At 42.7% G+C, this 23,471-nt stretch overlaps 1 protein-coding gene across 1 annotated transcript in view; it reads left to right on the top strand.

Annotated features, from left to right (window-relative positions):
* The window catches only part of slc4a10b (solute carrier family 4 member 10b), a 41,031-nt gene extending 19,945 nt beyond the window's left edge, over nucleotides 1-21,086 (top strand). Inside the window, exons 5-22 of the mRNA XM_076262787.1 lie at nucleotides 1,456-1,616; nucleotides 2,742-2,930; nucleotides 5,477-5,565; nucleotides 7,265-7,422; nucleotides 7,642-7,729; nucleotides 8,761-8,907; nucleotides 9,424-9,524; nucleotides 11,244-11,418; nucleotides 13,082-13,215; nucleotides 13,680-13,925; nucleotides 14,327-14,432; nucleotides 15,761-15,922; nucleotides 16,392-16,505; nucleotides 17,861-17,929; nucleotides 18,069-18,242; nucleotides 18,536-18,658; nucleotides 20,008-20,023; nucleotides 21,019-21,086. Of these exons, the coding sequence (XP_076118902.1) occupies nucleotides 1,456-1,616; nucleotides 2,742-2,930; nucleotides 5,477-5,565; nucleotides 7,265-7,422; nucleotides 7,642-7,729; nucleotides 8,761-8,907; nucleotides 9,424-9,524; nucleotides 11,244-11,418; nucleotides 13,082-13,215; nucleotides 13,680-13,925; nucleotides 14,327-14,432; nucleotides 15,761-15,922; nucleotides 16,392-16,505; nucleotides 17,861-17,929; nucleotides 18,069-18,242; nucleotides 18,536-18,658; nucleotides 20,008-20,023; nucleotides 21,019-21,086 (2,320 nt within the window). The remainder of the gene's footprint in view (nucleotides 1-1,455; nucleotides 1,617-2,741; nucleotides 2,931-5,476; nucleotides 5,566-7,264; nucleotides 7,423-7,641; nucleotides 7,730-8,760; nucleotides 8,908-9,423; nucleotides 9,525-11,243; nucleotides 11,419-13,081; nucleotides 13,216-13,679; nucleotides 13,926-14,326; nucleotides 14,433-15,760; nucleotides 15,923-16,391; nucleotides 16,506-17,860; nucleotides 17,930-18,068; nucleotides 18,243-18,535; nucleotides 18,659-20,007; nucleotides 20,024-21,018) is intronic.
* The last annotated feature ends 2,385 nt before the right edge of the window (nucleotides 21,087-23,471 follow it).

Genomic DNA, 23,471 nt, shown 5'->3' with positions numbered 1-23,471 from the left:
TTGTTATGGTAACAGTTTCAAGTGACTCTCATCACAGAACTGTGCCAGCCATCTGATGGACATTCATGTTGACGGTTCCACAGAACTCCTAATAACCTCAACATATACACTACCGATCAAAAGTTTGGGGTCACTTAGAAATTTTCATTCCACTCCATTATAGACAGAATACCAGCTGAGATCAGTTGCATTGTTTTTTTAATCAGGGCAGCAGTTTTCAGATTACACAACTGTTAGAAAGAAATGGCTGATCTTTAATGCAATATCTACATTTCCCATTATCAGCGACCATTCATCCAATGTTCCAAATGCACATGCTGTTTACTAATCTGATCATATTAAAAGGCTAACTGAGAAAACATTGGAGAACCCTTTTGCAATTATGTAAGCACATAATATGATCTGAAAACTGCTGCCCTGATTAAGAAAACAATGCAACTGATCTCAGCTGGTATTCGGTCTATAATGGAGTTGAATGGAAATTTCTAAGTGACCCCAAACTTTTGATCGGTAGTGTACTTGTTCTGACAGTTAGATGTTCATCACTGTGGATCTTGTTGTTGTTCAGCTCACCCCAAGTTTATCTGAAAGCCTATAAAGTGTTTTGTTTTAATGGCCTGGCTTTTTTAAAATTGATAGTATATTAAAGACTTTGACAGGAGCAATTTGTATAGAGGAATGGATTTGGACCATGAAACGGCCCCAGACTGGGACCCTTGTGGTTGCTGAGCTTGTAGAACAGGATGCTGACACTTCTATGAGACACTATGGCTCTCCCTGTATCAGACTTATAGTGGTGTGATTTGTGATTTTTCCCTCTGGAGATTTGTGATGAAATTGCCTTTGGATGACAGTGACTGATTTGAATGAAACTTGTAGCTACAGTATATCGCTCTATATCGCTATCTAACGCTATATAACGCTCACCTGAATATGACAAGAACATATTTATTTCATCTGTTTTTAGGATGCAACCTATCACAAACATTAGTTCCCCAGGGATAAAGCCCACCGCCATCCCACCTTTGAAATAGCCACACCACATTAGTATGGCTCGTCAACGTGTGCCACAGACCTGACTCCACAGCACCTGCTGATGTCACAGCTCTAATGAGCTCCTCGTCCATACTCTGAGCACATATGGCGGAGCAGCTGGCTGTGGCCGCGCGTCTGCCGCAAAGTCACCTCACCAGGGCCACGTCCTTGTGCAGGCAGCGCCAGTTTGAGGTGGCAGATATAACGGAGTGATCTGAAGATAACCTGTGTTATTTATGTCTTTGTGTGTTGTTTGTGTGTGTTGTTTGTATGTGTGTGTGTGTGTGTGTGTGTGTGTGTGTGTTGTTTGTATGTGTGTGTGTGTTGTTTGTATGTGTGTGTGTGTGTGTGTGTGTGTGTGTGTGTGTGTGTGTTGTTTGTGTGTGTGTGTGTGCGTGTGTGTGTGTGTGTGTGTCCCAGGTGGCTGAAGTTTGAGGAGGATGTGGAGGATGGCGGAGAGAGGTGGAGTAAGCCGTACGTGGCCACTCTCTCGCTGCACAGCCTGTTTGAGCTGCGCTCCTGCATCCTTAACGGCACCGTGCTGCTGGACATGAGGGCCACCTCGCTGGACGAGATCGCAGGTAGAGCCGCAGCTCAGCTCCACACCTCTGTCTACCCAACACTGGCAAATTTGAATTCAATTTTCAGTCCACCACTATGGCAATTTCAAATCAACACAGTGCGTCCAACTGTAAACCATGGAGACAACAGTGGAAACTACTCTCTGTAGGTTAAACACTAGGATGCTAGTTAATGCGCATTTAGTTTGATTTAATATGAGAATAAAGTTCTTGGTTCATTCGCTGCGACCTGTCATTGAACTGGAAGGTGTTTTTTTTAATTGTGCTAATGTACAGAGACATTGCTCAGATTGTAGCAAGGCACAGCAATTCCCCACGCTCCCCCCCCAGAACCTGTCTGTGGGCTGTGGGCTCCTCAGAGCTATTTTAGCTGCGCTAATGTGAGGTCTCACCTCATCAATCATGCAAGCGCTCCCAGGCTCTATCACAGCTCCTTAAGCATGTGAATTATACATCAGAGAAAACCTGGACTAAATGACTTTTTTTGTCTCTCTCTCTGTCTCTCGCTCTCTCTCTCACCCATACCCAAATGGCTTGTGTGCTGCAACAAATGGGATGTGTAGTCATAACACGTGCTGCCATTTCACTAGCTCACTTGCTGCAGAGGGGTGCTGATTGATCTGTGTAATAACTTAACAGGTCCCATCTGCATGATGTTTTTCGCTGTAAATGACCCAGTGGAAAGATGAACTACATCGGCCCAGGAGCAGCAGAACTCACCAGCACACTGTCTTTAATCGGGGATCATTATACACTCCGCAGATTGTTCACATCTGTGCCATTAATTATTTATTCACTTCTGCTTGCCCAGAAAAGGCTTGAACATGGATTCTGTTAAATCAGGCATTATGTTCACCACCGAGCTCATTTTTGTGTGTGTCAGAACCTCTATGAACCCCAAATCAATTTGCCCAACAGCTCTGTGTCCTCATTTAGTGTTAGTGTTATTTAACATGCTTGGAGTATGAATTTAACAATGATTAACAACCTTGGAACCTAACAGCGTTTGTTCAGAAGTGTTGATCTGGCATCTTGAAAGAGCTCAGATGCTTTTAATATCCTCTCACTGTCTCTCTCTCTCCTCTCTCACTCTCTATCCTCTCTCTCTCTCTCTCTGGTGGTCAGAAATGATCCTGGACCACCAGGAGGCCGCCATTCCTCTGGGAGACGACATCCGTCGTAAAGTCCGTGAGGCACTCCTCAAGCAGCACCATCACCAGAATCAGAAGAAGCTGGCTAACCGCATCCCCATCGTGCGCTCCTTCGCAGACATCGGCAAGAAGCAGTCCGAGGCTCACAACATGGACAAAAACGGTGAGCGTCACCGTATCGGTTCTCGGCTGAGGTGATGCTCTCACTTCTCGGCTGTGTCCACTTAAGAAAGTCTTGAAATATCATCAGTCTCTTGCAGTCAGTTGAGTTGTGTCAGATGAGAAGCTTTTAGAATAGTTTTAGGGTACATCTAACTTGGGATGGAAAATGGTCAGTAGTTACAGTACAGTATATTATGGTTAGATGAATTAAGTGATGATAGCCATTATAAGCAATTTAGCAAAAATGTACGGAGTAACCATGCACCACATATATGATTAATGATATGATAAATTCTTGACTATCAACTCCAATGACAGCAGTTTATTTTCCTCTTTACACTCTGTATACCTACCTACACTCAATTTGGTAAAATATGGGTTAGCATTTTGCATTACCCTTTACCCTGTCACTATCTTTTACTGGTGGAAGGTATCTGGGAAGGTCTGTTTAATTCCATTGTAAGACAGTTCCATATTACCCTGCATTGTCCATTTCTTACCCTTTATTGGTGTGGTTCAGCATCTGTTCTCCTGTTTCCTGTGGTTGAGTCAGTCTTTTTAATCTGTGTGTGTGTGTCTTTACTGTATGTATTTGTATGTGTGTGTGTGTGTGTGTGTGTGTGTGTGTGAGTCTTTAATGTATGTATTTTGTATGTCTGCGTGTGTGTGTGTGTCATTGGCAGGCGGCTCATCCTTCTGTTCCGCCCTCTGTGGCTCTTGTAAGAGGGCGGGCTGTCGGAGTGAGAGGCAGGTGTCGTCCTGCGCTCCCTGGTCACTCTGTTGCCCTCAGTGTGTCCCTGTCCCCGTCTCCACTCCGATCCCCACCTCATCCACCACCCACCCACCCCCCACCGCCCCGCAGCACAGACCCCCGCAAAAGAGCCCACATCCCCCGCACGCCACGGACGTGTCCGATATCCAGCCACTGGACACGGAGGAGGACACGGATGCAGGCAACTTAAAATACTTCACCGACTCGCTCCTTTAGCTCCTTCCTAAAACATAACTTGTGAAGGTGAAGGTCCCTGTGAAGGACTTCCTCATAAAGCTGTTGTCGTGTCTCTGTCAGTGCTAGTTGACAGGTTGGAGGGAAGTGTGGCACTTCGCAGTGCTGTGAGATGTAAAATGATGATTCTCTGCAGCTCAACATGGAGCACAGAGATGTTTGTTTGTTTGTTTGTTTTTTCCTCTAATTTGTGTTTCTTAACAGTTTTGGTGCTCAGAGGTTAGTGGGTGTCACAACACTGACAATGGCTGACATGGATAAAACTAAATATTTAAGTGGATAAAACTAAATATTTAAGTTGAGAAAACTAAAAAGACAAAATAACCACACATTACTCAGTTATCACAATACTGTTTCATTTTTACAACATTTTAAAAAAGTCATGTCTTTTTAACAGACATAGATATAGCATGACTAGGTATGCCTGACTCAATATCCCATGCTGCATGATACTGAAATGAGTTCAGAGAAATGGCGAGATAATTGCCCCCTCTAATTATTGGAAATAAACCCTGTTTTCCAGGATCACCTTTAGCAGGTCTTATGTTTAGGAAGCAGAGTGTGGCAGCTCCCCACATGCTGACATTAACACCCCAAAGAACACCCTAAACCCTTTTAGTGCCTCATCTGGAGTGTTAAATTAATGAATTGAGTCATTAATTCCAGTAGTGCTTATCCAAAAAGCAGCATTTTAACAGACATGTGCGTGACCAATCTGCAAAAATCTGGTCGTGCAAGTCAGAGTATGTGTAATCAGAATCAAAATCAAAATTTTTTTTAGTTGTTTGCGGGGGCCGAATTATGCTAAAGTGCTAAAGGGGTTCATGTTTGGGTGTTACTTCGTTGTTTTTGTCTGCTTGTGAAATCGCTTTAGTGGCAGAGCTCTGACACAGATGTTTTTATGCTAAAAAAAAAGATCATACCCGAAAGGTCTGCTTCTGGCCCTGATGCTTTTTAGCAGCTTAGACTAGAGAGATAGCACCTGCCAACACGCGGATCAAACACTGAAATTAGTTTTAGCAAATGTCATTTCTCCGCTTTAGAGACCCCCTCTTCTTCTGGTCTGTCCTCGAGCTAATTTCATGTTTGTATCAACCTGTCTCAAAGGGGGCAACAACGCTTTAATCATCACAGGCACCCCCCTCAATCACAAATTCTCCCGATCCACCATTCATTCATCCACTCACTCACTCATTCACTCACTCACTCATTCATGCAGTCACTCCATTCACCACCTCTCTCACCCAGCTGCTTTTATCTGCTCTTGAGATTCTCCTCAAATCGCTGGGGATGTTGCCAATGTTGAATACAACACAGCAGAGTGTCAATGGTCCACCTTAGTGCTCACCCTTGGAGCAAAGGCCGTTAAGCAAACACAGTACCGCCCTGAAGAGACACTTCTGTCTGCTGTGATGTATTACCATTTGTGAGGCCGGCCTGTGCCTTTCGTTTATGATGAGAGCGGCTGATGCGCTCAGTTGAAGGGCCACTTGTGGCCAGATAAGTGACAGCTTGAACTTTTCGTCCCGGTCCGATCGCAGGTCAGATGATCTCTCCCCAGACGCTCCCCATGGCCCCAGAGGGGAAGAGTGAGGTGAGCCGAGAGAACAGTGCCGTGGACTTCAGCAAGGTAAGAACCCACGACCCCCAGCAGATCACACACTCATTCTTTTACACACAGAACCTACAGGGAAAGCCATAACACACACTTCATTTGAGAAAACACAGCCAATGTTTTGATTATGTTTGATGATGTTGCACAATGTCTGTATGAGTAATCAAGCTCAATTTCTTTCTCATGGGCATGAAGCAGTTAGTTTATTCTATTTTCACAGTAGTGCAATGGGTATTATTGGGTGTTGATTTCTTGCATTTCAATATGCACAGTTTTATACCTTCACTCGACCTGATTTTATATTGTACATTACTCCAACCATCAGCTCAAATGAGCATTCTGCAAAGTCAGCAAACTTATTAATGGCTCTACTATATAGTATTTAGCCAGAATAATTGTCTCTAATGAATTATCCTTTCTGTTTCTCCCAAGGTCTGCTAAAAGCCTTGATTAGCTGTAAATCAGCTTATTACTGAATATGTTTTAATGGAGGGCTGCCAATACTGTACAGTGTTTTTTCACTTCAATGATTAGGTGCCGTGAAACTGTCAATCTGCCGAGATGGAAATGATGGAACTATTAAATTATAACAACTAGCTGGAAAATGCTTAATTCATTTGTTTTCTGTTTGTGTCTGGTCTGCCCCAAATAACAAAGGGATTTTTCCAGCATTAGACAGCTCACCTCTGACTGTGGATTAGGATTTTAGCTGTACTGAGTGCAAAACTGATCTCTGCCCATTAAGACTGAGCGCCACCCTAAAAATAACCGCCGTTTTCTAAGTCGGGCGCAATTTGTGCTCTGCCACCCTGGCATTTTGTTGATTGTCCGTTTCCACAGAATGAACCTGCAGTCTGTTTTTAAGTATGCTCGTAGAGCTTTTGTTCAGGCAAACCACCTGTTCCCCTCACGCTTCAGTGAAAGATTATTGAACCACTTCAGTGGAATTCATGACATTCTGTCATATTCTATCCTGTATGTAGTTAAGCTCTTTTGGGGCAGATGTTGACTTGACACTTGACATGTTATGTTCTCCTGTTTCTCAGTATCCAACTGCTAATATTCAGACCACATGTACAATGAGTCAGACTGTCAGTGTTTCTGCTGAGAATGATGATGGAAAGGTTTTCATGGCATCCTAATTACATGTGGTGGAACATGACAGTGCAGCCCTGGTTACAGCAGCAGCAGCTGCAGCTTGCCAGAGATACAGCTCAAGGTTGCTCCCGCCCCTGTACCTCCCTCCGCAGTCCTCTGTCTCTTTAAGCCGCGGCCTGTAGGATTGACGCAGTGCAGCTCCATGGCAGACAGCAGACAGCAGCATATTGATGGGACTGGTGGTGGTCCTGGCTCTACAGCTCTGCCTATATGTTATAGAGGGATGGAGCAGTGAAATAGGAGGACAAAATGGTCCCTTTCATTTGGTGTAATTGCAGGCTCCAGATTTGGCTAATGCGATCATCCACCTGCAGCCGCTTTTTTTTTACACAGGATGTCTCATTGGACGTGTTTTGGGTGGGCATATGTGTTTAGATGTGCCATTCTAAGCAGCACTCATAAGCCCACACAGCCCTTTGGCAGGTAGTTAGGAATGGGGGGGGGGGGGGGGTGTCGGATAAAAACGAGAGCAAAGCGGGTGGCCGCCAGCCAATCTGGCACCGGGCAGAGGTGAATCCAGTCGTTCAGAAAGCCGTCTGGCCATGTGTCTCCACAGATAGACCTACATTTCATGAAGAAGATTCCACCGGGGGCCGAGGCCGCCAACATCCTGGTGGGAGAGCTGGACTTTCTGGATAAGCCTGTGGTAGCGTTTGTGCGCCTCTCCCCTGCGGTGATGCTGAATGGCATAGCAGAGGTCCCCATCACGTCCAGGTAGCTGTCCCACCTGCTGAGTGTAGTCCATGGGTCACAGCATTCTATGTGCAGTGGTTACATCCATGTCACAACATAGTAAACCTTTTTGAACTGCTTTTATACAATACACGCTAGAATGAACATTCTATGAAGTCACTAATGTTTTTGGTATTTTTCACGTTGTTTTATAGCCATTGCCTCATTGCTGACATCCTCTTTTGTAATCCATGTTTTCAGATTCCTTTTCATTTTATTGGGGCCTGTGGGAAAAGGCCAGCAGTACCATGAGATTGGACGTTCCATTGGAGTTTTGATGACCGATGAGGTAAGGTGGATGCCTTACAGTATATGCTTTCAACTGACTTTAAAATGCTCGCTTGATTTCCTGATTGCTTTAAAGGAATTATCCGGAGTAAAATGCACTTTAGATCAATTTACGGATGATTGGGAGTACATACGTTGAGTTGACATCAAAATCATGTCATTCGGATGTGTTTTGAGAAAGTTCGATTTTACCGTTTTTAGTCACAACTCGTTAGCCTGGAAGTGACCAGGGCAAGTCATTTCGCCGCTACAAAACGCTATTTTTATACCTCTTCTACAGTTCCAAACAACATTACAGTTACGTGGTAGTGAGTAGAGGGTCCCTAAAGCCAAACCGAAGTATCCCGAGGTCTTTATGTGGTCGGATAGAGAGTCCAGAATGAATTTCATCAAGCTAGTACCTTTCCGGAAATGTTGCTGCTGCAGCTGGCGTCTTTAGGGGAAAGACCGTAGGAGTCGATTGCCGAGTGTGGAGTAACACGCTCTGGAAATTCACGAGTTTTGACTAAAAACGGTAAAATCGAACTTTCTCAAAACACATCCGAATGACATGATTTTGATGTCAACTCAACGTATGTACTCCATCCATAAATTGATCTAAAGTGCATTTTACTCCGGATAATTCCTTTAAATCCTGATTATATCTTGTGATGGAAAAGTGATTTTGTAAAGCCTAACAAAAAAACAAATGCAAAAATGTTGCGGCACTTTACAGCCTCTCTTTGGAGTTCTGGAATTCTGAAGGTGGCAGGATGAGTGTTGTAATGACCTTCACACAACCTGCTAATTAGTCATAGGCTCCATCCACTAGCTAAGCTGCTACAGTACTTGTGCGTTTCCAGGGCAACACTTCAGTCACACTAGTGTGGAGAATGCTGAAGTCATTGTGCCGCACTCAAAAAACTATTCTCTCTGCCATTGCAGTATGTCTCAGTGGAAGAGAAGACAGAGAAAGAAACAGTCAAAAAAGAAAAAAGCTTCAAAAGGATCTTATTTCCTCTGGTGACATTGCTTTCTTTCTGTCATTTCAAGGTCTTTCATGATGTGGCGTACAAAGCAAAGGATCGCAAGGACATTGTGGATGGCATTGATGAATTCCTCGACCAAGTAACAGTTCTGCCACCAGGAGAGTGGGATCCTTCCATCAGAATAGAGCCTCCCAAAAATGTTCCTTCCCAGGTTTGTGTGGCCAAGTCAAAAAATAGTCTGTCCAGAAATAGAAATAGTATGGGTGGCCAGTGCTACAACTCTGGGACTGGCACTGGCTAGCGTTTATTTTTTGCTTGTGGATTCAGAGGCGATATCTTTCTGGCCATTTGAAGAGCATAGTCTGTGGTCCTCTCCTCTCCGCATGGATATAACAGCAGGGTGGAGCCAACCACATTAAAACAGCATCAAGTAGAAGATGCTGCCTGAAGATTTTACATTAGTTAGCGTCTATTACATTACCAGCACAATGTACACTGAAGAAGAACCTGTTATTACTGATTCTGAGACACAATTGTTCACCATCAGATGAATCATACATTGTCTAGCTGTAGTGTCTGCAGTGAAAGAACTGTTTTCTGTAACACCCTGAAATAGAGAGAAGGAGCTGTATGATAAACAGTCTGTCTCTAGCCCCCCCCCCCCAAAAAAAAAAACACACATACACACAGACACATCTCTCTCTCTCTCTCTCCCCCCTCTGTCCAGGAGAAGCGGAGAATCCCAGGTGTACCCAACGGCACCACCGACATTGGAGAAGCTGAGGAGCATGGGGGACACGGTGGCCCAGAATTGCAACGCACAGGGAGGTGTGTGTGTGTGTGTGTCTGTGTATATCTGTGTGTGTGTGTGTGTGTGTGTGTGTGTGTGTGTTTGTGTGTGTGTGTGTATGTCTGTGTGTGTGTGTGTGTGTGTGTGTGTGTGTGTGTGTGTGTGTGTGTGGGAGTAAGTCACACATGTGCAAGTCACAAGCAAGTCTCAAGTCTTAACCTTCAAGTCTCAAGCAAGTCCAAGTCATTTTTTGTGACAATCAAGCAAGTCAAGTCAAGTCATAGCTTGGGTCAATCAAGTCAAGTCCAGTCATAACCAAATCATACAAATTCATGATGATTTACCATGTTTTCATTTTAAAATAAGCTACAGTAAGCTAGTTATGAACTGCTGGAGTTTTATTTGTAACAAACAAATTCAAGCCACATACATCTGAACGGCTTATAGAATAAGATGAAATGTATACGAATAAAAATAAATGTATTTCAAGTAGACCTATTTTAAAATAGCCTATTATTGTTTCTATATGCCTCAAATATTAGGTAAGCTACATCAAATCATGAAAATATATTCAAACAGATCAAGTTATACCTGTCATCTCCAGGGACCCAATAATGTTGAAAAAGTGAACTAATCAATGAATCCAACGCTGCCGCCGACGTCACTGCCAAACTTTGACCAGCGCAACGGCGCAATGGGTTTTAGTAGGGTTTAGGACCGTCAATGCTGTATTATACATAAGCCTAACATGTAAAGTAAGGTACTTTTCTATGTTGATTGCTGGCAGTTAGCTAGGCCTACTACTGACAGTGTTACAACTAGGCTGTAACGTATGGAACAGGGACGTGTTTAAGAGGGAGGGAGAAAGAGAGGCGCTTACTTTAGGTTATATTGGCAACATTTTCGCTAGCATATCAAGATTAAACTTAGACAAGAAAAAGTTTCCCATTTCACACATTTTAACCTATCGTGTTAACTAAAAAGCATACTAAAAAGCATACTAAAACCAAAGCCAACTCTTAACATGCCTTAAATTTGACATTAGGTTTCTAACACGACTAACTTCTGACGGATGAACATCGACGTGGTGCTGTTATGTCGCTAATTTGCGCATTTGTAGACTGCTGTTCATTTCTCCTTTGAGTTGTCAGATAAATCATCTGTGTAGCCAAGCATTATTATGTTTTGGTGTAAACGTAGAGCCTTCCATATTTGCAAGTTAGCCTACCTCAGTCTGTCTCATTTGATCTGGCACTTGCTGTTGGTCTGTCGCGACAATGACAGGTTCGCTTACGTGACGCATGCAACAACACCTACAGTGTAAGCATATTTTCTAAAAATAAAGTTAACTCTTTAATATCTATGAAAAAATAAAAAGTCAAGTCATTTCAAGTCATTTGTCTCAAGTCTAAGTCAAGTCTCAAGTCATGAATAGCAAGTCAAAGTCAAGTCAAGTATTTTATACATGTTGATCAAGCAAGTCTCAAGTCCTAAAAAATGTGACTCGAGTCTGACTCGAGTCAAGTCATGTGACTCGAGCCCCCCATGTCTGTGTGTGTGTGTGTGTAAGTGTAAAGAGAGAGAGAAAGAGAGAGGGAGACAGAGGGAGAGAGAGAGAGAGAACTCCCTCCAAAGCTGTAATGACAACCTCAGCCTCACACACATACACACACACACACACACACACACACATTCTCCACACTTCAGCGTCCAGGAAGCAATCCCCCCACTCACTATTGTTGTGTGATCAATTGCAGGCTCTTTGGAGGATTAATCTTGGACATCAAGCGCAAGGCACCGTTCTACTTGTCAGACTACACGGACGCCCTGAGTCTGCAGTGCATGGCGTCCTTCCTCTTCCTGTACTGTGCCTGCATGTCGCCCGTCATCACGTTTGGGGGCCTGCTGGGCGAGGCCACTGAGGGCCGCATAGTAAGACCGCACCCTCCCAGCACACCTCAGCCGCCCAGTTGGAGAGGCTGGATATGAAACATATATATATATATATATGTCACTACTGCACAACCACACAGTTTGGCATGAATATGGTCTAGTTGAATCTAGTGCATAAGGGCTCTCAACTATCTCAACACACACAACTGACAGATCTCACAGTCTCATACCACACATGACACTTTTATCTTTGCTTCCTCCGATGTAATCTATAATTTGACTACTAAATAAGAGTAGAGCTGACAACGGGATACGTTCATTTTGTCGGCTCCATGCAGTACAGCATACCGCACACAGACTACAGGCTATAGCACACATTCATGTAACACACACACACACACACACACACACACGCACACACACACACACACACACACACACACACACACACACACACACACACACACACACGCACACACTACAGACTACAGGCTACAGCATACATGCATGTAACACGCACACACTTAACCTCACAAAAAAAACACAGCTCTGCATTAAAATGAGCGCACAAGTTCTTGCATGGAAGGTTTTCTTTTATCAAAGAAGAACCAATGAACTAAACTAATCTACTAACACACCACTTTCCTGTATGGCTAATGTATTTACACCCTCATTCATACAGCCTGTAGAAAACCATAGATGGACAGAAACAAAATAGATTATAATAAGGGAGGGATTATAATCGTAGGGATTATACATAGTCTACATTTTACATTTTAATTACATTTTAATAATATATATTTTAATTAATGCCATATTAACGACTGATGGATGGATTAACCTTTTCCGTGAACATGACCTAAAATAGCCTATTATCAAATAACACCAATGGACTTATTCAGACTTTTAATTCAGCCAAGACTGAGAGAGACATGCCGTTTATATCCTGTGTGAGAGTTAGAGGGAGAGGACTGAGATAAGTGGCCCCAAAAGAGGCCAGGAAAAGTAGTGCGTTTGGGGCTTTCCCAAGTGACACACAGTGAAGTAGTGAGCCAGATAGTAGGTCCTGATAAATGCTCTTCAGGTGACCCCTACAAATGTATTCATCATGTATCCATAGACTATCCGTCATGGCTATTGATTGTTAACAGATAGTAGGTCCTGAAAAAATGCCCTTCAGATGACCCCTACAAATGTATTGATGATGTAACCATAGGCTATCCGTCATGGCTATTCATTCTCTACACCTCTTCTCTTTCTCTCTGTCTCTCACACTGTTCCTGACACAGAAAAGCTCACACACAGAAGTATGCATGCTATGCTTTGTAAATGGCAGGCATGGCATCTAATGACCAGTTTTTGGATATACTGTATAGAAATGTCTAATGACATATTAAAGCAATACTAAATATAAGTTAGCATGCACACAATTGTCCATGTCAAAACTGCCAACCCCCAAGGACAAAATATCACTCCAAGCTGAGCTCAACACTTGAGAGCCCTGTTATTGTACTGTATATTATTATTGTACAGTTTTATGGACCATTTATCTCACCAAAGCACTGATTAGCATATCCACACTAACCATATAGCCTAGCCTTGCTGGATAGATTATTCTAATGGTGTCAACTCAAAATGAGAGGATTTACCATTGTAGTCATCAGGGTTGTTTTAGGTTGATTTCTCTCCTTCTGTCCTCCAGAGTGCAATTGAATCGCTGTTTGGAGCCTCAATGACGGGCATCGCGTATTCCCTATTTGCTGGACAGCCACTCACTATTCTGGGCAGCACTGGGCCTGTGTTGGTGTTTGAGAAGATTTTGTTCAAATTCTGCAAGTAAGTCTGCATTCAGCTGGTGTAGGTACAGTATGCTGACATAGGTTTCATCCCTTTGTTAAACCAGCGTGGTCTGATGGATCAAGGTTCAGTTCCATTTATACAGTAGTGATGTCTTCCTCTTAATCTGTCTTTAGACCGTCGGTGTGCCATTCTGGTCTATTTGTCAGTCTAATGCATATAACAATGTAAAGAGAATTTAACTTTCCATTAAACTAATGAATGAATGTGCCTGCTTGACCTCATGTTGGAAACAGTAGGATGTGCGTGCGGGTGTTATCTCATAAGTTAATAGCACAGATATATAGAATCTAGAATTTATTATTGTTATCACGTCCAATTTCATTTAACAAATAGCCTGATGTCAACCTGATGGCAATAAATGCATTAAAAGAGATTTGACTCTAATTTCTTTATTGCATTATGCATGTTTTTTGTGTTGTTCTGTCTTCTGTGCATGTAAGGGAGTACGGCCTATCCTACCTCTCCTTAAGATCCTGCATCGGGTTGTGGACGGCATTCTTCTGTCTGCTCCTGGTGGCTACTGACGCCAGCTCGCTGGTGTGCTACATCACACGCTTCACTGAGGAGGCCTTCGCCGCTCTCATCTGCATCATCTTCATCTACGAGGCCTTGGAGAAGCTCATCCACCTGGGAGTGCACTACCCCATCAACAAGAACAACGACCTGGAGAAGCTCACGCAGTACTCGTGAGTGGACGACTTCACACAAGTCTGTGATTACTTAAATTACTAAAATGAGGTTCAGTGGTTCTGTCTCTATTATTAGCAACAGTCACAGTAGTACAAAAAGCCAACCTAGGGCTCTTTAAAGCTTTTGTTATTGCATTCAACCTGTGTTGCTAAATGTTTGAAGCAGTCCAACAGCTGCACTATGTACCCTGGTTGCCAGCAACAACGTGGAGTGGGTCAAAAAAAAAATGAAAATGGGTCACTTTTGAAGTGTGAAAAGTGTGAAAAGCTTTGGTCTGTTCACTCCCCCCCCCCCCCCCCCCCTTGCTCGCAGGGACATCTAATTACCATACAGGCACACATCCACCACACCTGCCTTAAGATGTGCTTGTTGTGCTGTTCTTTCTCCCAAACCGCAGATGCGCCTGTATCGAGCCTCAGGATCCTAACAACGCCACCCTGCAGTACTGGGAGAACAACAACATCACGGCCTCTGAGATCTATTGGGAGGCCCTAGAAGTCAAGGTGAGACGATGTGTGTCAGGTAGAGGCAGATTTAGGTTACAGAGGCTCTCGCTGCCCCGCGCTGGGTATAATATGACAAATGGCCTCTCCCTCTACCAGTCGACTCAAACTTTGCTGTGAAACCCCGTAGCCCAGGCCTATGGCTCCACACACACAGTGCTGAGTGGTTCTCTGCAAATGGAACCGGACCAATGGTGGAGATTAAGGACATGTGGGATGGATTACCCGGGATTAGCCATGCCAAATCACCATTAAAAGCAAACTGTATGCGTTCAGTTTTTGCGTCGGTCCTACAGGAGGAGGGCTCTTTTATTTTTTAAACTGCAACAACACACATGGCCACGCACTGCAGCTGGCTGACAGGGGTGGGCTGTCCTCCTCGAAGCAAAGAGTAAAGCGATATTAGACATCTAAAAGTAGATATTTTGGAACAATGCATCTCTATATGCACACTTAGGGGGATATTACTCACTGACTTTCTGGGCCTTTCTTCCTTTAAGAATATGTGCCTAGATGTGGACCATTTCTCTCTAATGATGTTATAGTGTAGGTGTTTAAGGCAGCATTTAGAATGCATTTAATGTCTCCTGTTTTACTATGTCCTCAAACATAGATGCAGTGTGACAGTGTTATCCTGATTAAAGTTATAGTGAGAACGGGCGCGCTCAATGTCCAATCTGAGAGCAATTTCGCGTGCGAGTTATAAAGTGACTGTCAAATTAGAGTAGGAAAACCGCACAACCGTTTTGGCCTAAGCCCTCGTCAGCCACACACTAACGATGGCTTAGGCCGAAACGCGTCTGTGTACATGGCATTAATCAATAAATAAGTAATGAGAAAAAACTTGAGTGTCCTGATTAAAGTTAACAGTTGTCTAGGTATGATAGCAACAGCAGAAGCTAAAAACATAATTTTTTTGGCCTTTCTATTATCGTCTCAGCAGGTAAATGTAGACCTACACGCACATTACATTTGTGAAGTTTGTAATTCACAGCCTGGTTAGGTAAATGTTATTGCAATGCACCAACAACACTACCTGAATTAAAACTAAACAGAGGCCTTTTCTGTGACTTTTAGACCTGTCGAGTACATTATTATATACTATACATATGATGTCCTTTTAGACCTGTTGAGTACATTATTATATACTATACATATGATGTCCTTTTAGACCTGTCGAGTACATTATTATATACTATACATATGATGTCCTTTTAGACCTGTTGAGTACATTATTATATACTATCCATATGATGTCCTTTTAGACCTGTTGAGTACATTATTATATATTATACATACATATGATGTCCTTCCTTGTCCTTTGGCAGGAGTGCATTGAGAAGCGCGGTGTGTTTGTAGGGAAGGCCTGTGGCCCTCACGGCCCTTACATCCCTGATGTCCTCTTCTGGTCCGTGGTGCTCTTCTTCTCCACCGTCGCCATGTCTGCTTTCCTCAAGGACTTCAAGACCAGCCGCTACTTCCCCACCAAGGTAGAGGCCCCTTCCTCATTAACAACAACATCATCATCATCGTCGTCGTCATCATCAACAGCAGCAGCATCAGATGGTGGCTACGGTCAGGAATTCACTAGGATCTGTGTGCTTGTGCCCTCTAGTGGGCCCAGGAAGGAAATGCAATGGTTGCTGGACGAGTTTGGCTCACAGGAACCTGAGGCTGGTGATTCAGGGTATCATCATGACTCAGACTCTGGCCCAATTTCAGATTGCTAAAATAGCTGCCTCTCCTCACAACAGTGTCCTAGCATTGACCTTAAATGCCCAGGTTAGAGGAACAACAGTAAGAACCTGGCAGAAGTTGAATAAACATTTGGATACCAATTTCTACATAACTGTGCAATCAATAAAACATGGCAGGTGTTACGAGGAATATGTTGTTTACCATTGTTGGCTTATTAGATAGTGAATACTTGGTGATTCACATCTACTCCTTTTTGTCCAGGTGAGGTTAATTATCAGTGACTTTGCTGTGTTCATCACCATTCTCACCATGGTGTTTGTGGACTATGCCTTGGGGGTCCCATCACCCAAGCTGCAAGTCCCCAGTGTGTTCAAGGTGAGTACCTCTCCCTGCCTTTCACCGCTCTTCTACTTCAGAATCATATGTATGCCATGCCACCGTTGTGCAAAACGATCAATATCTTCCGCAGCCAACCAGAGATGATCGTGGTTGGTTGATCAACCCTCTGGGACCCAACCCCTGGTGGACCATCATCATCACCTGCATCCCTGCCCTTCTATGCACCATCCTCATCTTCATGGACCAGCAGATCACTGCCGTCATCATCAATAGGAAGGAACACAAGCTGAAGGTATGGTCAGGACTCCTTCTGAAACTTTTATTTTTTTCATATATTAATATATGATTTTGTAGGTGAGTAGGAAGGTGATGATACACCTACACATGTTGTGGTACCCAAGACTAAGGATATCATTTAATGAGATTTTCTGTGCTACCACGCACTGAGCCAGATAATGAAACACATTAGTTCTGCTTTCCAGTCTATTGTGAGCTAATGGTGTTGTTCTGTACACTTATGGGGAGCACATTCACTTCCTGAGCCAGAAAATGATACTTTGTCCACGGCGTTAAGAAGAGAAAAACAGACTCTAGACTCTGAGGAAGATGCATGAAGCATCGAAACGTTAGTCCCTTTAGTGCACCTTAATTAAAGTTTATAGCTACTACATCTGTGCTGCTCCGAATTTTTACTTTTATATCTACACGGTCCGCTCTTCGTCTGATGCACCAGATGTAAATGCCGCAGAAGCGCGGTGGATCCACTTTTTTGTGAAAGAGAAAAACAGAGCTTGTTGTTGTCATTGTTCTTTCCCTGTACAGAAAGGCTGTGGGTACCACCTGGACCTGTTCGTGGTGGGCGTGATGCTGGGCGTGTGCTCGGTGATGGGGTTGCCGTGGTTCGTGGCGGCCACCGTGCTCTCCATCTCCCACGTCAACAGCCTGAAGCTGGAGTCGGAGTCCTCAGCCCCCGGCGAGCAGCCCAAGTTCCTGGGCATCCTCGAGCAGCGCTTCACTGGACTCATGATCTTCACCCTCATGGGCTGCTCCGTCTTCATGACCTCCGTGCTCAAGGTCAGGGCAGCAAGCAGGGGCAGGAATAGGCTTGGGTGAAGATGATGTCAGAACGTTAAGGGATGCCTCCAGTTGTCAGGATGCAGAAAGTCTTTAATATACAAACAGCTGGTAGCATATCCAAGCTTCACAGTAATGCCTAAAGGAGAGTGGTTTTAACAGTTTAGGATTATTATTATACCCTTATGCTGTCTTGATAACTTACTACTCTTTTGCTGACGTTAATATCTTTTCTGAAGGCATGGTGATATATGGATTTGTGCAGAGATTAACCTGTAGTAAGTTGTAATCTTTTTATTTTCTTATTGATTCCTTAGTTCATCCCCATGCCTGTGCTATATGGAGTATTTCTCTACATGGGTGCATCATCACTGAAAGGAATACAGGTAATAGGTCATTTACACAGTGATGTCCAATTAGCCATGGCACACAATTCACTGCTTCTTCTGAAAAAAAGAAAAAAAAAACGTGCATATTTATTCTGTAATAGACTGATTCTGTCGTTGTTTTGGGTGTTTGGTGCAGTTCTTTGATCGTCTTCTGCTGTTTGGGATGCCGGCAAAGCACCAGCCGGACTTCATCTACCTGCGGCACGTCCCCCTGAGGAAGGTGCACCTGTTCACCATCATCCAGCTCACCTGCCTCGTCCTGCTCTGGGTCATCAAGACCTCCAAGGCCGCCATCGTCTTCCCCATGATGGTAAGACCACACACTCGGGCACTCAGGACTCTCTCGGCCCCTGCCCTATATCAACGCAGACTGGAGCTCTGGAACGGCTCCACAGTATATAGTAGAGATACCGTAGAGGTAGACTGCAGAGGTTGAGAATTTCTAGGGGGCATACGATTTCTAGCTCAGCCCCCAGTGAGCAGAGTGTTGATATTGCCAAAACAACTTGTGAAAGTGCTTTCAGCACTGGCTCCATGCCAGGATGTAATGGTGTGTGTGTGTGTGTGTGTGTGTGTGATGGTGTGTGTGTGTTTTCCTGGAAGGTGTTGGCACTGGTGTTTATTCGGAAGCTGCTGGATTTCATCTTCACTAAGAGAGAGCTGAGTTGGCTGGACGACCTGATGCCAGAAAGCAAGAAGAAGAAATTAGAGGATGCTGAGCAAGAGGTGACAGCCTATATAAAGTCCTTCATTGCTATTTCCCATGATTCACTACACATCCATCTTCTTATCAGACGCGTTATTGACACATGTGAAATGATGTACTGCACCCCCTCAATCTGCTTAAAATGGTGTGAGAGCTTCACGTTCCATGGTAGTTTCAGAATATATTGACTCTGATATGACTTTCTTTTCATATCTATCCAGGAGGAGCAGAGCATTCTGGGAGAGGAAGAAGGAGTTGTGCAAGTGCCATTGGAGGGACATTACAAGTATGATCGAACAATGTTCTTCAGTAACGTCTACATCAGAACAACTGTCATTCAAGTTTGTTTAGTTTCACCATTACTAAGCAGTTCAAAAAAGCAATTTCTCTTGTGTCTTTTAGAGATGATCCTTCCACAGTAAACATTTCAGATGCAATGTCGAAATCCTCCTTTGGGAATACGTGGAACTCAGACTCTAAGAATAAAAGGTAATGGCAATGTGTTTATCAAGCTTGTGGACATGCTAAGCATGCTTAAAAAGTACATTAAATTAATGGATTTTTTAACGAGATGACATTTTTTCATAATAATATTTCACACATGCAAGCTTAAGAACTTTTTTCATAATTACTATTTTAAGGAAATTCATTAAAACTCAAGAATTCAAGAAGTATTATATAAATGTACTCGCTTGCTGATAAGTAAGTTTATTGGGTGATAAGTTTATTGTGTGGTTAGTCATGGCCCTAGAGTTTGCAAAGATATGCCAAAGACTTGGCATAAATCAACTGTACACTTTCTATAAGTCATGTATGTGATTGCCATAGTTGAGCATAATTGAACTGAGCTGTACACCTCTACTGTGTACACAAGGATAATGTCTCTATTGTAGACTAGTGTACTCCATTCAACATGACATCAGTGTTTCGTCACAGCAGCCTTGTTGAAGAATTCAGCTTTTTCAGCTAGAGTAGCATGTTTGTTGACCTCATGTTAACTGTGTGACCTAGACACAATATGGCAGTATGTAGCTGCCATGAAAAGGAGTATTATGGTACTCCTGTGTTTCCACACAAATATATGTAGAACCATGCTTAGACTCTCTTAAAGCTGCAGTGCACAATTACAGGACTGAGAGGGTAACTTTATGTCCTCGTTTTAATTCTAGGTTTCGATTCTACATCATGCAAAGTTTTGTGATGTTTAGCATTTTGAAACCAGTAAACAGGCTTTTTAGCATCCTTACAAATTGACAGCTGTTAGATTGCAGAGGTGAAGCCCACACAGAGGTGGTTGCTCTCTCGCATTTTAATTTGACCCAATCTCTCTGTCCCATCTCTGTCATAAGCTCCCATTCCTAACCTTCAGAAGCTGACCCCCAAAGGTAAGCTCTGGTGACCTCTGCTGTTTGTTCATGGTAACTCCACCTTTCCTGCTCCCCCTGTGGACTGTTTATCTTTGCACCTCTGAAACAAAATGTTCATAAAACGTTGAATGAGAGTGGACTGCAGATGAAGTGTTTATGCCCTCCATTCAACGCCTGGTTGCCAAGATAAACAGCGATGCATTGTTTGCTGTGGTATTGGGTAGGCCCACAATGTAAACCTGCCGGCTACCACCCACAATGTTCCTGGATATTCTGTGTTTGATATTCTGGAGCAGTTAGTGGTGGTGTGCTTTGTGGTTAGTCAGAAGAAGTGTAATGATTCAAAAAGTGCATGCAAAAGGTTAAGACAACAACATCATGTCAAGTCATGCCTGTAGCCTACCCATCATCCTCAGAGCCATCACAGCATGCGGATGCTACTTTGCTTTGTGTCCTGTAAGCATGCAGCATTCTACAGTCCTCAGCAATGGATGTGAATGAGAGCCCTGTGAGTCTGTGATAGACGTGTTTAAATTCAAAGTTCACTTTCCATTGACTGTCACAATGGTCTTGTGCTTCCCTTGTCTATTCTGCCTCTTAGTTGTGTGACTATAACTTGCCTTACAATAATTAACCTGTTAGCTGTCCAGGTTAAATGTTATTCCTCATTTTCACCTTTGGATGAAAGCATCTGTGCAATTTAGTGGGTGGGTTAACTCATTTAGTGTGTGTGTGTCTGTGTCAGGGTTGTGCACAATTCGAATTGCAATTCTGCTTCCTGTTTGCTACCTCAATTGAAATGCAAGTGAAATTCAAGAATTGAATTGGAATTAAAGCACACACAAGCCTGGTCTGTGTGTGTGTGTGGTTAACTAATTTAGTCTGTGGGTTAATTAATTTAGTGGGTGGGTTAACTAATTTAGTGCTAATTTAGCATATGGGTTAACTAATTTAGTGTGTGGGTTAACTAACACCATGTGCCTCTCTTTTCCCCTTCCTAACGTATCCAACAGCAGTGATAAAAGGAGAGAAGCAACGTGACGTGGAGAAGGGCTCTGACGACAAAGAGACGAATCTCTGACATTTCCCTCCTTCACTGTGTCTCTCTCTCTCACACACACACACACACACACACACACACACACACACACACACACACACACACACCAGTATGTGGTGCCACTCTTTTACTGCTCCTCTTCGTGTCCGTCCCGTAGATCCATTTTCTGTACAGTGCAACGGGGTCGCACAGATTTTAGCTGTTATGTCTGAAAATAATTTGTTTGACAAATTGAAAACAACAGAGACACCGTCATTATGATTTATTTACTAGTGTTTATACATGTAATTGAGTACCAGCAGCCAAGGAGATGTGTTGATGGGGTCTGCTTTGTCTGTGAACCTGGAATTGAATGAGAAAGTCTGAATCACAAGAAGAGACTATTTTAAAAGCAACCTTTGTTTTCATTGACAACCTTATGTATTTTGTATGTTTTGTATTTTTGGAAAACACAAATCTCTCTGTATTCTTCAAAGTGTTAATCAATGTTGAACAATAGATGCTGTAGATTTAAGCAGGAAAAGCAATTAGTGTTCAAAATGTATCATATACACAACTACTGCCAAAACTAAGGCCATATGCATGGAGCTATTTACATTGTCAAACATACTCGCTGTTCATAGAGAAAAGAGAAATTAATATATATTTTAAAGTATTAATTATAATATTTTCTCAGTATTTAGAGAAGAGATGCTAAACTCTTGTTTCTTTGTAATGAGATAAATATTTTACTGAAAAATGGATAGATATCCTCTGCACTACATGCCAATTCATCTCATGCACATTGAAGTGGCTGCTTTTTCCTGTCTTGATTGTATATATCTTACTGAAGATCTATCAAAGAGATTCATCACTTATCACGGCACGCACATTCGTTGACCTCATGCCAAAGTCTAGACTGCTTTCATGGTGAAAAATAAAAATCCTATCTCTACATAAGTATTTATCAGTGCACCACTATCATCAACACACAGAACACGCTTACATATCATGTAGAGTTTTGCGTAGTGAGAAACAAAGCTTCTCAGAGATGATTGTACTCTCTGCCTATTGCCAAGGTTGTGTTGCAGAAAGTTGCATCTAATAAATGAATGATTAATCAATAAAGGCCAAGGTTGTACTTGAAATGTCTAGTGAGCGGCAAATTAAAGTATAGCCAAATTTAGAAACAAATGCAATAGTACTTTAGAAGGGCAGATCAAATTATTTCTAGATTATTTTTGGATGAGACAGATTACTTTGCACAATAAATATAAACCTGTAACATGATTTTATTTATGTTTTAATAGTAACACTCACATACCACATATTATGAACATTGTAAGCTTGTGTTGTATGTGTTTTATAGACTGATTCTTTCTTACTCATCTCATAAAATTGGGCCTGGTGATTCATGATTTGATGAGATCCAGGAAGGTATTATATGAAAAGCTGGTATTGATGATACCAATCAATGATACATTTATCTTCAGTCACTTGTGTAATCATTTTGATTTGTGTCTGCCAATATCTGCGTTTTTAAGTCATTTGTTTTATCTTTTTTTTGGTGGGGGGGATTTAATGAACTAGAATCTATTAAATGAAATGTAAAGTTATTATTGATTTAGTCTTAATGTTACCGTATTTATTAAATGTGTAAAATGTGGTATGAAATAAACTGATACTGTAATTTATTTCCTTTGTGAGAGTCTTCACTCGACGCATGTGTGTACAGTGATCCTGCAACATCTCACTCATGATGCTGCCCTAAAAATAAAAGAATCCCTTCTTCTAACAGTAAGAGTTTGCACAGATGTCACACTTTACATTTAGCAGACACTTATTGACCAAGGTGACTTACATATGTCAGCTCTATATTACAAGGGATCACATTGTCCCTGGAGCAACTTTAAGTTAAGGGTTAAGTGCCTTGTTCAAGGGCACAACAGTGGAAGCTGGGAATTGAACCGACAACATTCAGGCTACTGCATGCTAGCCCAGCTTCTTAACCACTACACTACCACCACCCTTCACTTCACAAGGCTGTCATTTATTTAACAAAGCTTTAGGATGGACAGTTGCCAGTGGTGAGTAATTTTCAACCCTTTTGGTCATGGGTGACTTTCCAGCTGGTATGGTCCACGGCATAACAGAGATCTACTGTCAATTAATATTGTGTGAAGTGGTAGTGCTAGTATTACTTCCAATTGAATGTTGACTCCTCCTGGAGTGATTGGATTGCACAATGGAAAATGTATCAAGGCAGACCCTACGTGATTTGAATGATGAACATCAATAACATAAACAGAGATGGTTCTGTTGGATGGAAGTGACAGTGATATGTGAATAAGAAGAATTTGTATCGCCAGATGGGTAAACACATCAACTGACAGCTCAGAGAATCCTCACTCCCAAAGCATGCTGGCC

Source organism: Alosa pseudoharengus, unplaced genomic scaffold, assembly GCF_046254945.1.
Source record: "Alosa pseudoharengus isolate Yale_2024_CS ecotype anadromous, Long Island Sound unplaced genomic scaffold, YU_APseudo_1.1 YU_APseudo_1.1_scf_3, whole genome shotgun sequence".
NCBI classification, from domain to species: domain Eukaryota; kingdom Metazoa; phylum Chordata; class Actinopteri; order Clupeiformes; family Clupeidae; genus Alosa; species Alosa pseudoharengus.
Note: the sequence above shows the minus strand (reverse complement) of the source record. Positions and strands in the feature narration are given on the sequence as shown.